The sequence below is a fragment of the Podarcis raffonei genome, chromosome 1 (genome assembly GCF_027172205.1).
Source record: "Podarcis raffonei isolate rPodRaf1 chromosome 1, rPodRaf1.pri, whole genome shotgun sequence".
Lineage (NCBI taxonomy): Eukaryota > Metazoa > Chordata > Lepidosauria > Squamata > Lacertidae > Podarcis > Podarcis raffonei.
The window spans coordinates 57,163,607-57,180,648 of record NC_070602.1 but is presented as its reverse complement, the minus strand read 5'-3'; the positions used below and the strand labels follow the sequence as shown (position 1 = coordinate 57,180,648).

Sequence of the window (17,042 nt, the reverse complement as noted above, 5' to 3'; positions counted from 1 at the left end):
ATCTACTACTGTGGGCAAGAAACCCGTAAAAGAAATGGAGTGGCCCTCATAGTCAACAAAAGAGTTGCGAAAGCTGTACTGGGATGCAATCTCAAAAACGATAGAATGATCTCGATACGAATCCAAGGCAGACCTTTTAACATCACAGTAATCCAAGTTTATGCACCAACTACTGGTGCTTAAGAAACTGAAATTGACCAATTCTATGAAGACTTACAACACCTTATAGAAGTGACACCAAAGAAGGATGTTCTTCTCATTATAGGGGATTGGAATGCTAAAGTAGGGAGGCAAGAGATAAAAGGAACAACTGGCAAGTTTGGCCTTGGAGATCAAAACGAAGCAGGGCAAAGGCTAATAGAGTTCTGTCAAGAGAACAAGCTGTTCATCACAAACACGCTTTTCCAACAACACAAGAGACGACTCTACACATGGACATCACCAGATGGGCATCATCGAAATCAGATTGATTATATTCTCTGCAGCCAAAGATGGAGAAGCTCTATACAGTCAGCAAAAACAAGACCTGGAGCTGACTGTGGCTCAGATCATCAGCTTCTTATAGCAAAATTCAAGCTTAAACTGAAGAAAGTAGGAAAAACCACTGGGCCGGTAAGATACAATCTAAGTCAAATCCCTTATGAATACACAGTGGAAGTGAGGAACAGGTTTAAGGATTTAGATTTGGTGGACAGAGTGCCTGAAGAACTATGGATGGAGGCTCGTAACATTATACAGGAGGCAGCAACGAAAACCATCCCAATGAAAAGGAAATGCAAGAAAGCAAAGTGGCTGTCCAATGAGGCCTTACAAATAGCGGGGGAGAGAAGGCAAGCAAAATGCAAGGGAGATAGTGAAAGATACAGGAAACTGAATGCAGATTTCCAAAGAATAGCAAGGAGAAACAAGAAGGCCTTCTTAAACGAGCAATGCAAACAAATAGAGGAAAACAACAGAACGTTATTATGTAGCTGCATTGTTTTATACTTTCTGGATGCACCACAATCATATTATAAAGTAGTTGTATTCTATATTAGCACTGCTAGGAGTTGTTGCTTTTTGTTTTCCAATGTATTTCTTGCCAATAAAAAATTCAGTGTGGTGTGAGCAAATTTTTATTCTGAAAGTGTGGCCCAGAGAAAAAAGTTTGAAAATCACGGCTCTAGCGGAAACTGGTGCAACCAGAAATAGGACTTGGCCTTCTTTTCTCTCCCCACTCCCTCAACCTTCCCAAATCTGCTTGAGAAGGTCAGGAGAACCTTCAGAACAGAGGGAGGAGAAGGGTGATACTTCCATCCAGCAAGCAGTGCCAGTGTGGTGTAGTGGTTAAGAGCGGTAGTCTTGTAATCTGGGGAACTGGGTTCGCGTCTCCGCTCCTCCACATGCAGCTGCTGGGTGACCTTGGGCCAGTCACACTTCTTTGAAGTATCTCAGCCCCACTCACCTCACAGAGTGTTTGTTGTGGGGGAGGAAGGGAAAGGAGAATGTTAGCCGCTTTGAGACTCCTTAAAGGGAGTGAAAGGCGGGATATCAAATCCAAACTCTTCTTCTTCTTCAAGCAGAAATGCCTTTTGGAGGTTTGGAGATTTTGGCTGACTAGTAATTTCCTAGCTATGGGGAGAGTTGATAAGCTGTAACTGTCCCTAGTTCTCTTAAAGACTCCTAGGCATCTTAGAAGTTGGGAGAAAGTAAAGAAAAGAAAAGATACTTTATTTTGGTAAAGCTTCTAGTTTGAAAGCGTAGTGTTGCCTGCCACCCCATTCTCTGCCAAGTAGAAGCCAGATTTGAGGCGGTTTTAGGTGTCTGGTTGGTTTCCACTGGAAAATCAAGGCACAGCGGAGTCTGGAGTGTCTTAGAAATATGATTTATTGACACATATTTTCACCTGGAAAGCTTAAGTGAAGGGAGTACACCCAGGAGGGTCTTTTGTTTCTCCCCTCACAGCTTCAGCAAGCTTTGGTTCAAAGCAGCAGCCAGTCATGGACTGGACTGCAGTACCCAGTGAGACATTATCCTGAGTAACTCACCTCAAATTCATACACTTTGCTTGCTTATCATTCTGCATACGGTTCATTCATTTGCAAAGATGAGCTACATATGAATAAATCTTTTAATGAAAAATCACTTATAAAGACTTCCTCCCGCTCCTGTCATTGCCAAGTAGTTATGCACCTTCATCCTATCAAACAAGACTGAATTGCTGCAGCAGCTCTTCCCTAATGCAGAATACACAAATTACCCATGTGTCCTAGTTCCAAGTATGTATCTGATTGTGTTGGAGGATGTTACAAAAGAAATAGCCGCACCTAGACAAGGTATTGATAGATATAATGACTCATGAGCTCTCTTAATTACCTAGTGAGATAGAGTTAAGCAGTTCAGCACCACAGGTCTTTCAGATACCGAGCTGCTTGGTGGATTATCTTGATACATTTCCCACAGAAAATGCATTTCATTCACTGACCTAAAATGAAACATGGATTAGTTGAGAACCAGTCATTTACAACTGTGAAATACCTAATGCTTTCCAACAGCAATGAAAACAAGCAAGAGAGTCTTGGCAGTTAATTTTTGAAATCCCTGTTTTTATGTGAAGAACCCTAGATATATTAGACTCGTATATTGTCTGGAATGCAGTAGCTGGTTCTCATGTAATGAATTGGTATATGTGTATTCTTCAGAGGAGGCTAACCTTGCTATGTTTGTGTAGAGGCAACAGCCGCACTGTTGTCAAAGGACGTCCTGGTGCAAAGGACAGGCTTCTTGTACCTTGTAGCAGCTGTATAAAAAAGGGAAATATGCACTGTTCTCCCCACTCCTGTCTGAAGTCGCAGTTGGTAAAAAAATATCTCTCTTTGCTAAAACATGACCCAGACATCTTCTATAGTTTTGCAGTTAGATGCCTGTCCTGAAATATCCACCCCTTTATCAATAACACCGCCACTGTGATCCCTCAAGAATGATAAACTCTCTTTTTGGGGGAACGTAGTCCTATTCTAGGATTTGGAACCACAGTCATAATGTTTTCCCATTTTTTAAAAAAATTAAGGCATGCACAAGCTTGCTGTTTATTACTGTATTTAATCCAGAAAAATGGTTGTGGTTATATAGCTATAATACATTTTTACAGTGCTTTGATAACAGCTCATGTGTGAAACCTCTCTGTAGAATGTAGGTCAGATCTGCAAACTGTGCAAAAGGTTGGGCAGTGTTGAGAAGCAACCACACCTTCAAGTGAGCACTCAAAACTTTGTATTGTTTACTTAGTGTTTCTTCATCCCTCTGTACAGAAAATGCTTCAGTATCTTTCATATTTAATGCTCTTCATTAATGCAAACTAGGAGGTAGTTCCAAGAACAAGGAGTAGAATCTTATTCAGAGACATACACAAATAATCCTGCAGAAGATAACTGGACTATGCACCACATGCAGCTAGCATGGAAAATAGCTGTAATCAATTTAGATCAACACGTCGCTAGCCATTTGGTATATAATGCATCTTCCCCCTGCCCCAAAAAATCAGTTGAAACTACACCTGAGCTGCTTAATTGATACTTGTGACTACTGATGTTTATCTGCTGGAAATAAACACGGTACAGGTAGAAGTGGAGGACAGAGATTAATAGTTGTAAAAAATTAGGGTGATGAGTGACTTTCTTTTTGTTTTCTTCTCCGTGTGATAATGTCCTGTGTATTTGCTGTGACAAAGATGGCAGCAATCAATTGGACTTGATTGTATAAGCAGCTTATTAATTAACACAGCTTTCAAAGTCTATTGAACTTCATGTTCAGTGCCAGAGTGTATTTTCACTTGTGAGAGATTTAGAAAACTTACTCTGGGGAGCAGATGACAAGTTTGAAAATGCACAAAAATTGTGTGGCTCAAGTTAATTAAAGAGGTGGTATAGCTGGCAAACCAGCTCAAGGCGGTAAAGACCCTCCTAGAGATAGCTTCCACCTGGGCAGCAAGGAATAACGACTAACACAATGGTACTTTTACATCATAAACTTGGCTTTTTGAACTCAGGCAGATTTGAACCACCCTCAAATCTGGATTTAGTTCCATTTTATTCACTCTCGTCTCGTTTTATTGGCAAGGCTGTTTTTTAATGTAAAGATTTGTTAGCAAGAGTGGTGAAAACAGGAGGGTCCCTCTGAATTCAGTTCAATGTTATTACGTATGGAATCAGAGAAGCACCTGCCCTGTTGGATGAATCATCTCAGGTAAGATAACTGGGTGGTATGTAAATGAAGAGTAGATATTCCCTTCCTCTGACGACAGAACGTGGAGAGTTCATCTCATGTAGTTCACGGTTTGAAGTTGGTGCCAGTGCCTGCTTTGAAAGCAGAAATCACAGCCCGCTTCTCTCCTTCAGTTAATAAGTCTGAAAGTAAATATGAGGTCTGTAATGTTAAGGGTTAAGAGCTTCCTTTGAGAGAAGACTCTGCTTTTTCCTTTCTCTTTTTTTAATCTAAATTAGCTTCTTTTATCTTACAGTATCACATAAAGCTTTATCAAAATCTTATTTAAAAACCCAAACTTACTACAAAACCTGTTATTACCCACAGCTGAAGATAATTACATATTCTATTGCACAAATTAGCAACATATAAAAAACCTCCTTCCTACTAAAGACCCCCATGCTCTTTAAAAAGCTGGGGTTTGTGGGCCTATCCCAAGCTGTGGGGCCTGGGCAGGTTGCAGCAAGCTGAGAGAATACAGAATTCATGCATTATAGGTGCTTTTGCTGCATCCACCTAGAAAGCACTTTCCAATATCAACCCTAAGTGGCAAAAGAAATTGTATGAAACTTTCTCTCCCCTTATGTTTTTGTCTAAAACAGTTCGTGCCTAGAACAAGTTGTAAATGGCTCTTCATGGGTGTTGGATTAGACAGCCCTAAAGGTATCTTTTCATTATCCAAGCAAAGGTGATATGGGCAGGAGGCAAAGAAACACATAATTAGTTTTGCCTAGTCAAGGCAGGTGTCTGTCCCCAAAACAGCAGCCCAAGGCCAAACACTTCAAAACTGCTAAATAGTGTGGAAACTACCCAAGTATGGTGAAGATTGGGGCAGGATAAGACCACTGGGGCTCACAAGCAAGCTGCTCTGCGCTCCCAAATGGAAGAGTAGGATATAAGTACAATAATCAACAAAATTAAGGGGGTATCAAAAGATAATATAGCATGATAAAGGTCAGTTGGGGAGCAATTTCTTTTCAACATTTCCTAATTAACCTAAAGAAGCAAAATGGGCAGAACCTATATATTGTAACTGATCAATAAATACTGTTTTTATCAGTGTTAGAATACTCTCTCTCTCTCTGTGTGTGTGTGTGTGTGTGTATATATATATATATATATATATATATATATATATATATATATAGTGTGTGTGTGTGTGTGTGTGTATTTCTGTGCCACCATATCGTAAAACATCAGGGCAAATGCACAACATTAAAACATGAAATACTATTTTAAAAAATACAGATAATCTTTAAAGTGATTGGCTAATCAAAAATTAAAAAATTAAAGAGCCATAAAGGACTGTCGGCATAAAAAGCTGTTCAAGAGAAGCCTGAAAGTCCAGAGTAAGGGTACCTGCTGAATCTCTGTTGGACGATGTTCCATGGCATGGGAGCAACAACACTAGCAGAGGCTCATTAGGCTTTAATATTACCACTGTAAAACACACAGTTCTTTTTTATAAACAGAACTAAAACAAAACCCCACATACAATCCGTTAAGTGCTAGTTACTATTCTTGCCCATTTAACATTCATGCACTGCCTGTTTACTTTTAGCAGTGTTGACATGATTTGTGCTATTAATTCAAAAGTGTTGTTTCAGCAGTATATTGAAGAAGGTGGGTTGGGATACAAAGTTACTTACATATGATTTACTAGTTCAGAGGTTGTTAGGACCTGAGCAAATGCGCATACCAGTAATTTGTGATTTACCAAACTTGAGAATAGACAACATGATAAAGAAATTCAGTTCCACTTGCTTCAGATTACAGATTGTTAGCAATACTACATTAGTTTGCCAACACCAGGATATGTGTGTTATCAACAATATTTTCTTGTCAATTGCTTTTTGAGATATGTCTGTTCTTTTTAATTTTGTTTCCCATTGATTCCCCTCTATTACCAACCCCCAAATGTGTATATGTGTCTCAGTTTTGGATTACATACATTTAATGAGGTATACTCTGATCCACAATTGTTTGTGAGAAATTGGTTAGTGTCTATGGTAGACACTATACCATCATATGGTATAGTGGTCACATGATGTAGTTGGTCACATCCTGTTTTTTCCCTAATCACAACCAGGCAGGAAAACTAGGTGATTTATCAAGCTCCTGGTGAGTTGCCATAAATAGCTGTTGGCTACATTTAGCCTCCTATTATAGTTAACAGAATACTGCAGTCATAAATTATGTACATATTAGATACGTATACAATATGCAGTTGGATAAAATATTTGTGACTTGTGATAGATTCCATTAAAAGAATATGAATGCAGTTATGGGTTGATTTCAGTTGATTTCAGTTACATAAAGGTTTTTATTAAAATAACTTATGGCTAGATTTATAATTATTTAATTTTATATAGTTATCCAGATTCATATTCATACCCGCTGCTATAGGGAAAGTCACTCAGTGAGTTTCATGACTGAGCAGGGATTTGAACCCTGGTCTCCCAGGTCCTAGTCCAACACTCTTAACATCAGGTATTTTGAGTTTCTAGAAATGCATGAGCGAAATCATGATCATGCTCTTTAAATTAGTCTGTTTAAGTGTTAAATACACCTCGCAGTTGGTCAGAATACAAAGACCGGTGGAATTTTCCTTTGAGCCAAAAGGAGCTTAGCAGTGCAGTACCTAGCAAGTCTAAATCCTGTTGGATTGGGTATAGGATTACAGCCTTGTTTTTCTTCATGAGTGTGCGTAGTATGGTTTTAATTTCTGTTACACTCTGTAGACTCTGGGGAAAGGCAGGATAGGAATGTTTTAAAGCAAATAAGTAGCAAAATGCTGTTGAAATTTCAAACTTGTATGTGTTGTATATGATGTGATAAAACTCAGAAATGTTTTTAGGCTAGCCTCTTGCAGGAGTGTCAGTAACTCTCTGGATTCTTGCTAGTCTCTTTCACTCACAGTGGCATCACTGCCGCTTACTAGAACAGTGTGAAGGCAACGAAGGGCAGTGGTGCCAGTACAGTGCTCACATGGGTGTTTTGAGAGAGGTGAGAGGTTGGGGTGAACTTTTAATAGATTGGAGGGAGGTTCACATGGTAAGCTTAAAGAATGTTTTATTACAAATACAGTGTGGAAACATCTGAAAAGACTTTCTCTAAAATTGCCAGTAGTGAAAAGAGCATTAAAAAGATTAATGTGATTAATTTTGTTTGTTGCTTTGGGTGTTATGTCTAGCAGGTATTAAAATTGTTTTGTTATTTATTGTATTTCACTTAGAGACCTTTGTTAATGTGCTAGCATACATCTCTCTCTCTCTCTCTACATACATACATACATACATACATACATAGTTAAGTACTTCACTGTGAGTTCATCATGTTTCTATTTTGATAGGTATTAGTAAGTCTAGCACTACAAAACCATCATGCCAAAACGTGTTTAGTTAGCCCATGCAGTCCCCTTCTTCTGTATGTATAAATCTGCAGTGAATGGTGCTGAGCATGAGCAAAGAGTATAGATCCAAGAAGCCGCCTTACAAGCATAGGGTGGCACTGGATGCTGCTGCACATGAATAATTCATTCGATACATACAAACCTAGGTGCAGATTTAGTGAGGCACATGTGTATCCAGGTGGCCGTTTGACTGCACTTCAAACCTGTATAAAGTGATGCTCCCCAACACGAAATAGATGAAAAAATGCACCTTCCAAATCCTGTATTACATACATCTAACACAGTTAATCATGAACTGAATCTGGCAACCATGCAAAGGGCGGCAAGGAATAGTTTCTGCATAGCAATGGAAAGTTCTTGACTTATGATTGCATGTTTAGCTCTGTGTACATAGTGATATAAGAATATGTGCTTCAAGAATAACCAGTGTTATGCAAATAGAGACAGGCTATAATAATAATTTTTCTTAATTAGTTTTCCAAGCAAGAAGAGATTAGCTCCACCTACTAGAGTTAAAAGTTTTAGGTGTATTAATTAGCCATCTTATACTCTGGATAAGGAGTGTTTCATGCTACATACAAAATAAGCCATGAAACCAATTTCACCCTGACATACTTTCTGACAGAAAACTAAACTTATGGCTGCTAGTAATATGCCACTAATGAAAGTATAGAATTACATTTGCTTGTTGATGTCAAGAAGGAATTATTGTGGCATTCTGGGTGTTTTTGTCAAGTTATCATCTATTTACGTCTGCTCATTATTTTTCTCCCTATAGGACGTGTGTACCATTATTGTGGGGATGCGGGTGGCGCTGTGGGTTAAAACCAACAGAGCCTAGGACTTGCCGATCTGAAGGTTGAAGGTTCGAATCCCCGCGACGGGGTGAGCTTCCGTTGCTCGGTCCCTGCTCCTGCCAACCTAGCAGTTCGAAAGCACGTCAGAGTGCAAGTAGATCAATAGGTACCGCTCCGGCGGGAAGGTAAACGGCGTTTCCATGCGCTGCTCTGGTTCGCCAGAAGTGGCTTAGTCATGCTGGCCACATGACCCGGAAGCTGTACGCCGGCTCCCTCGGCCAATAAAGTGAGATGAGCGCCGCAACCCCAGAGTCGGTCATGACTGGACCTAATGGTCAGGGGTCCCTTTACCCTTTACCTTTACCATGATTGTATGGTACAAAAGACAGGACATTTCCGCCCCCTGCCACAGGTTCCTAGGTTACATAGTCACTACAAAGGTCAGGCAGTTCTCTGAGGGGACAGTAAACCACAGAAAAACAGACCCTTGCACCTTTAGTTTTTGCTCCTGCTGCTTTAGGCTTAAAACTACAACTTAAGTGGGCTTACATGGTTTTTTTATATTATTATTCTTCACTGCTTATATGCCAAAATGGCTTTTCTCTGCCATCTGTTCGTGGTGTTTGCACAATGCAACCTTTGTGCAGCTAGTTGCAACAGAAAGCTAGACTTTTTAACCCCTGGATAGGAAGATATAGAGACAGCGTTTCTTTTCACTGCGTAGATGAGAAAAGCAGTTTGGGGTGGGTGGCTGTGCGAGCTTGAAGAAACTCAGGGTTATGTCTCACTGCACAAGCTTCTTACACAGATTTTTAATTTCGAAAAGGAAAGCGTAGCCCCCACGGGTCTGACTTAGTCTGTGTTAGTCGGCGTCCTATGCTTCCTATGCTTCTTTTGGAGCATCTCTCGCTCCACACCGAGAGGGGAGTGGGACAGGGGGTCGAGGTCTGCAGAAGACGAGGGCTTTTCTGCAAAGAGCAGCCTCCTTTTGCTTTCTTGAAGGAGCCTGGGGTGGGAGGGAGGATTGTTCCAGCGAGCCTCCCAGAGATGAGCTCTTCTCTCTTGGGTTCCGCCATGCATCCTCTCTCCAAAGGGAGATTGCTGCAGGCTCATCCATAACCTTGTGCTGACCTTGGCCGCCTTTGATCCTTAAGTGTGAATTGAAAACTGTAAAGCTGCAATTCCAGACACGTCTACTCGCAATTTCCCCTCAATGAGCAAAGGGATAATTGCTTTTGTTTCTTTTAAGAGTACACATGGGCAAGAGGAACAAGATGTTTTGCTGCCGTTTCTCCTCGTCAACCCTATAAGCCTTCCCCCCCCTTTCCCGCCCTGTATCCCGCTTCCAGCTTTCCCCTGCGGGCCCCTCAGAGCCCTTTGCCAAACCACTTTTCTCTTCACACCCTTTGCCCCTTCTGACTCCTGCTCCTCCTCGCAAGCTCTTGCTTTTCGGCATGTTTTCCCCGCCTCTAACTCGCCCGACTCCCAATAAGCATTCGAGAAGGGCTTCGGTGAAGAAACCTTCTAGCCAATCGGGACTGAGAAAGGCGGGTCTATATTGAAGGCAGTTGGCATGCCTCGGGTTTGCTTTCGTTCTCGGATTTTCTGCCGCCTCGGAGGTGGACCGGGAGGCTTCTACTTGCTGGTCGCGGGTGGGTGGGTGTGTTTGTAAATCGCGCTCCTCAGCAGAAACTCGCCTCCCTCACAGGAGCTCGTCGGTGCCGAAAGTAATCGCGCGTCGCGGCAGCGATCTCGCCCAAGTGGCACAAAATGGCGTGCAGCCGAGACAATGCAGCGGAGCAGTTGAAGCGCTGGCAAGATCTGCGGGGCTCGCAGGTACAGAAGGGACACCCACCCCTCATAAAGCCATTGGCACGTTCCACCCCGCGCTCGGTCGCTACGTATCGGGTCTGCATTTAGCGGGCTGTTCGGCGGGCGCGACCACGTTCAGAGAGGCGGCGGGGGTGTGCGAGCAATGTTGAAGTCCCCCTTGTGCAACATTGCACTTTGGAAGGGGCGCTGCTAAGTAGGTTGTGCAGAGGGTGACAAAGGTGCAAGCTTGAAATGCTCCTAGCCAAGAATTTCTGTTTGCATCATGAATCGACGGTCGGATAAGAAAATGATACTGTTGCCCTTTGGGCTGTGTTCCTGTGCTGCTTTGGCTGCAAAAACAAAACTTAACATCCATAATCTCTGAAGGTTGGGATTGGTTTGTTTATCATGGCACGCAGCACCAGCTGTCTGCCAAAAAGATTTTCATTGCTAAAGGGTGGAGCAGTTCGCAAAGTGTTATCAAGAACTGCAATAATGCTGCAAGGTTTAATCATGATGGAAGTTGAACTTGCGAGAAACCTATCTTACTATGTTATTTCTATCAGGGAGAGTAATATAATCATTTGCAATTAGAGATAGAGAGTCAAATATGGCAAGTTGTTTAGTGTATCATTTTAGATAGAGAGGTACTAAAGTACAAGACCAGGTACAACCCACCCAAAGTGAAGCACTTCCCCTGCTCCTTTGATTTCGATGGAAGGAATTTAAGAGCATAATCCCCCCACTGAGTACTTAATTCCCTCACTGAGATCAATAGCAGTTGTTAGTGCCATGGGTGAGTGTGTGCTGATTACACAGTTTCCTAACTTATATTGCTAACTATAGGAAAGGTAATAGAAGATGGAGACACAATCAGTGGCAGTAGTTTCAAAAGAAATAAGGGGGAATACCAGTGATTTGTACAGGAATCAATATGAAATGGCACAAATTTAAAATAACTGAGCTCAGGGGGCTACAAGCAATGAGAGGTTAGTGAAGTGGTAAGTTGCTGACATCTGTCTGTCTCAGGAAACAATGGAAGAGTGCGCCTTCAGGGGTAAAGTCAGACCTCTGAAGAGTTAAAGTGCCTGCTGCGACTAACTGCTGCCTCCTGCCCTCCCACATTGTTTTTGCTGCATTGGCAGCACTGAAGTGAGCTTTCCAGGATGCAAGCCTGGGCAGTATATATGGAGGTCCTAGGCTGCCCAAATGATAAGACCCCACTTTCAGCCTTGATTATGTGGTCCAAAGGAGAAAAGCAAACAATACATTTGGCACCAGCTGGGCTGCAGGAGTTGCCAGAAGGAGGCATACAGTGGTACCTCGGGTTAAGAACTTAATTCGTTCTGGAGGTCCATTCTTAACCTGAAACTGTTCTTAACCTGAGCTACCACTTAACTAATGGGGCCTCCCGCTGCTGCTGCGCAATTTCTGTTCTCATCCTGAAGCAAAGTTCTTAACCTGAGGTACTATTTCTGGGTTAGTGGAGTCTGTAACCTGAAGGGTCTATAACCTGAAGCATCTGTAACCCAAGGTACCACTATACAAGAAGACATCGAAAGGGACCTTTGAAACAGGTTTCACAACCATATGTTCTTGTTATGAAGTAGCACTGAAATGTACTGGGCTGGTTAATAATTTTGTTGCAAAACATGATGGAAACTAACTGGAGCTAGTTAATAATTCTGATAGTTGGATCCTGTGGTTCAACTTGGACCATGATTTGGATTTGCATGCTTATCTTTCTGTTCTTGTTTACAGTTTCAGTATTCTCTTTAGTGCTATCCATAAGCTGCTGCCCAGATTGGCAAATTATGGTTAGCCTTCATTCTCCATATTTGAATCAGAAGCCAATTTTAAGCCATAATTCCTAATTCTGACTTGGAGGGTGAAGGCTAACTATATATATATTTGATATTGTGGTGAACTATGGTTGGTGCTAAAAAAAAGAAATGGACATGTAGGCAGTGGAGAAGAATAGGATATGTCAAATGTCACACTTCTATAATTGCTTTGAGAGATTCCCGCCCTGCCCCCAATCAAGTAGTATGTAAATTTTATGAAATAAAAATAAACAGTGATTCTTCAAACAATGAATTTGAAGCTTGTTTGAAATTAGACAATGTGATAGAAGGTATCAAGGTAATAATAATAATATGCCATCCATCTGACTGGGTTGTCCCAGGCACTCTGGGCGCCTCCCAACAAAATATTAAAAATGCAGTAAAACATCAGTCATTTAATTTAGATGCAAACAGCTTCAAACACTGTTTTTACAATTTCTGTTTCTGTAATGAAGTTGTAGCCCTGGCCACTTAGTTACTGTTTTGCAGACTAACCCCATTATTGACTCATTGTTGCTGAAGACTACAGTAACTAGTCAGAGAGTAAATACAGATGAATCCTTCGTCTGATCCACACAAGTGTCAGGGCATGTCACTTTTGCTTTTTAAGAAACTCTACAAATGTAGATGAGAGTGTAGCTAGGAAATTGTTTATTTGCATCATATATATGAAGGGATAGAAATTAGATCAACTTTAAGCTGTAAATCAGGGGTCAGCAAACTTTTTCAGCAGGGGGCTGGTCCACTGTCCCTCAGACCTTGTGAGGGGCTGGACTATGTTTTTTTTTGGGGGGGGGAATGAACAAATTCCTATGCCCCACAAATAACCCAGAGATGCATTTTAAATAAAAGTACACCTTCTCCTCATGTAAAACACGCTGATTCCCAGACTGTTCGAGGGCTGGCTTTAGAAGGTGATTTGGCTGGAGCCAGTCCCCGGCCTTAGTTTGCCCACCATGCTGTAAATACTTATTTAGCATAAGCTCCATTGAAAGCAATGGAATGCACAATGGAGTGTACTGTATAGCATTATCCCCCATTTTACATAACCCACCTTTATTCTGTCATGAATGCAGAGCAGAATACATACAGTTCATGAGCAGTCAGCTGTCCAGACACTAACGAGACTCAAACCTGCTTAACTTCCATTAAGTGGCCTCATGTGCTAGGGCATTTTGATGCTCTGAGACTAAGTTGACTCATTGGTCCAAAAGCAAGAGCAACTTTCCAGTGGTGGGGTTTCATGTTCAAGGTTCTATATGTTGTTGTTGTCTATTTTTAAACACTTTTAGTTTGTGTGTGTTGTAATAGAGTGAAAAGGCATTTAAAGATAACTTACGTTTCTATCTTGAGTGATAGTATGTGTGTACTGAATTGAAATGTATCCTGCATATCCTTCATCATTTCAAAAAGGCACCTATTATCTACTGGTAGTCTTTCATGTAGGGACAATCTCCTCCTGATTTTCAGCAGGAATGTAACCAAGGGGAGCCCCTTCCCCCTCAAATCAACCGTGCGGCTAGCAGGAAGCAGGCTTCTGTCATGGCTCGTATCTGACTTGCTATGGCACTCTTTGAATTCTGCTATTTTCATTTTGGGGAAACAGGCAGTCTTCCAAAAATGGACCCTGGGTTTGGCTCTGCATACCCTAACCCCAAAGTCCTTTGAAACCACGTTTTGCATTGTCTTATTTCGTTCAGCTGTTTTGTGTATGAGGAGCAACTTTCTGCCAGCCATACTCGACTGCTGTTCATATTTCACACCTGCTTTCATGTTAGCTGTTACTGTTGTTTTCCATTGGATTTATCGTATAGTATGCTATGCATGCATGCATGTGTTAGTGTTCAAAAGTAAGATCCACCAAGTTCAACAGCACTTACTTGCAGGTAAGTGTGTGCGGGATTTCAGGTTGCAGTCCTACATCCATGTAACTAGGAGTGCAAAAAGTATATAATAAACATTTTGGATTATGCTTCTAAGTATGTCAGTGTAAAGTTGTGTTTTATTTGTTGTAGTAACGAAAGAAGATCTGCATGCAAATGGATAACTTAATTTAAATTAGATATTTAAATTTTGTCTTGCTTATTTAAACCACTAAATTAAATTACATTGATTAAAATTAGTCCACTCTGGTCCGAATACTTTATTACACCGTGACTGTAAAGTCATCTTCTGATGGAGAACAGCTGAATTTGGTTGAGAGCTTCCATCTGTCTGTCTTGGGACACAATGGAGGAGTGCACCTTTTGGAGATGAAATCAAACTGTTGGAGAGTTACAGCGCCAGTTGTGTCTGTAGAACTGCATCACAAAAGGGAAAATCAACTACAGCTACGCCAGTGCTAAAGGGATAAAATCAGGATCTATAGTTTGGAGGTTCAGCGATTTCTCTCTGTCTTGATATTCTTTCACAGCACCTGAGAAAGCACCGGTAACCTAAACAGTTATGGATAGAAAGAGAAAGGGGTAGAGATGGATGAAAGGGGTAGCTCTTATGTGTACTATCCAAAAAGTTTGTTTGTTGCAAGCACACAAACACTAACATTGTGTGAGCAGAAAATGGATTGCTGTCATTTGACTCAGTGCTGATTATTTTTCAGAGTGTGGGTTACAAGTTATGTGTTTCTCTGCCAACTTTGCCATACCTAATTTAGAGCTATTGGGTGAATTGGTTATGAGTTGCTGTATAACAAGCAATATTGTTCTTCCCTAAATCTTGTGACATGCTTTAAGTTGGTTTTCTTTTGAATACCCAACACCCTAGAGCTAAATGTTGCTTATTAGAAAACTTTTTCGATTTCACAGTGGTCACAATGCCATGGGGATAATAAGTTCACATAAATTGACAGTCATTTGGAGCTCGGGCAGTCTTCATTATCAGAAACTCTTCAACAACCTCTCACAGTAACATGACTGGAAGAACTTCACTGTACCCTTAATGGTATCTCTAATGAGCCACTGTGGAGTACAGAAAAATCAACAGGATCAGACTCCTCCAGTTGGTTTCCTGGTAAATGCCAGGAGCCAAGACAATCTCGGTTTCAAAGCTTATCCTGAAACCAGGCTGACAAGATCCAGAATGACACTTATCCACCTTTAAAGATCAGACTGGAAACTTTAGCGCCAATTGCATAAATACCTAGGCTCCAACAGTGTTGTTGTTTTTTTAAAAAAGGAAATGTCTGCTTTCTTCAGGACCATTGGAAAATGCTGCTGTAAGAAAGATGCCTTTACAAACACCCCAATAATGTTGGCAAATGTTTCCTAGTTGGCCGTTGCCAGTCAATATAGGCATAGATCAAGAGGGCAAGTTGTGGCATGAACTTCTCCAGGCATCTTGCCTGCATCTTCATGCATTTTGCTATTACATTCCCCCCACCCTCTCCACTTCAAACTATAGTAAGTGACACAAAGAAATTTGTTAAATGAACCTACAATTCTTTTAGATTGAAAAAAGATGTCAGATGGTGCAGAACAAGAACCAGGTCACTTAACACTGTGTAACTAAGTAGCTATTTGTAACTCTTGGCTACTAGAATCTGGATGATCTGCAAACATTTTCATGACAGTTTAGACTGAGTAACGTTTCTATGATTTTTAGCTCCTTTTAAAGAAGCAGACCCTGGTTTCTGATTGCAGTGCATGCAACAAATTTTCTTTCTATGTGTGGATAAGTATAAACTGCTTTCTATCTGAAATTTGAGCCAGGTTCTTGCAAAGATTTCATTACATTCTAACAAATAATGTGCTTCTACTGTTCTCCTTGAAAGAGCCTATTAAATGTGAAAGGGTTATCTACCCTTAATCCTAAAGGAGTTGTCCAGTCCAGAGAACATTACTTTGATACACCAGCACCCTTTTAAGATATGCTGCATGAAACTGCAGAGAAGCACATAATGCTGCTTGCCTTGTTTTATGTGACCTTAGCCATAGTCCTGTTTTACGTAAGGAATACATGATTTCACACAACCGGTTTTTATGGCATGACTGCAGTTGTCATTCAAGACAGGTTGACCAAAATATGTTGCTCCATCATTCCGTTTGGGAATTGACTGAAACTCCTGTCAGCTGTAGCCTGTCCAGAGTAGCTTACAATGAGAGATACATATGATGGGGCTCAGATAGTAGTAGCTATTTCATGGGGAGTGATGATTATCTGGATCGTGACAAGTGGGAGAGGGAGTTTGGTGCCAATGGAGGATTTCCTTCCAATGCAGATGGCAGCTTCAAACAAGTGAGTTTCAAAAGGATGAGGTCAAGGGACACAAAGGTTAACTTCCCATGCTACTCCCTACCCCCGCCCCTGATATTTTTGTTTTTGAAAAATGTACATAAATTGCAAAGTCACAATCAACATCATGTATAGTTTGGCTCTGAGTTTTTCTTTCTAGGAGGTTGGTTATTGCTTTTCTATTTCCATGTGTATTTTTTCTGCTGCTGCTTTTTGGAACAAACATGTCTTTAAAAATTACAACAACTAATTCTTAACTTTTAGCACACTCTTTTATCAATTTTTGATGATCAAATATTTTGTAGAATCTGAGAATTGTAGAGTTGGAAGGGATCCCAAGGATCATCTAGTCCAACTTCCTGCAATACAGGAATCTCAGCTGAAGCATCCATGATAGATAGGCATCCAACCTCTGATTAGAAACCTCCTAGGAAGGAGAGTCCATCAGCTCTCATAGGAATCTGTTCCAGTGTTGAACAGCTCTTATTGTCACAAAATTATTCCTAATGTTTAATCGGAATCTCCCTTCTTGTAAGTTGAATCCATTGGTTGGGGTCCTAGCCTCAGGAGCAGCTGTGGAAAAGCTTGCTCTTTCTTCCATGGGACATTTGAAGATGGCTATCATGTCTCTTTTCAGTCTCTTCTTTTCCAGGCTAAACATACCAGCTCCCTCAACCATTTCGTATAAGGCTTGGTTTTCTGACC

General features: G+C 41.1%; 1 protein-coding gene across 2 annotated transcripts in view; it reads left to right on the top strand.

Annotated features, from left to right (window-relative positions):
- CAT (catalase) overlaps nt 1-17,042 on the top strand; it is a 46,241-nt gene that overhangs the window by 14,871 nt on the left and 14,328 nt on the right. Inside the window, exon 1 of one of the 2 annotated variants that reach the window (XM_053388219.1) lies at nt 10,052-10,287. The exons of the other annotated variant lie outside the window; for it this stretch is intronic. Within the exon in view, the coding sequence (XP_053244194.1) occupies nt 10,222-10,287 (66 nt within the window). The 5' untranslated portion in view covers nt 10,052-10,221. Of the gene's footprint in view, nt 1-10,051; nt 10,288-17,042 lie in introns of those variants that run through there. 2 annotated transcript variants of the gene reach the window in all.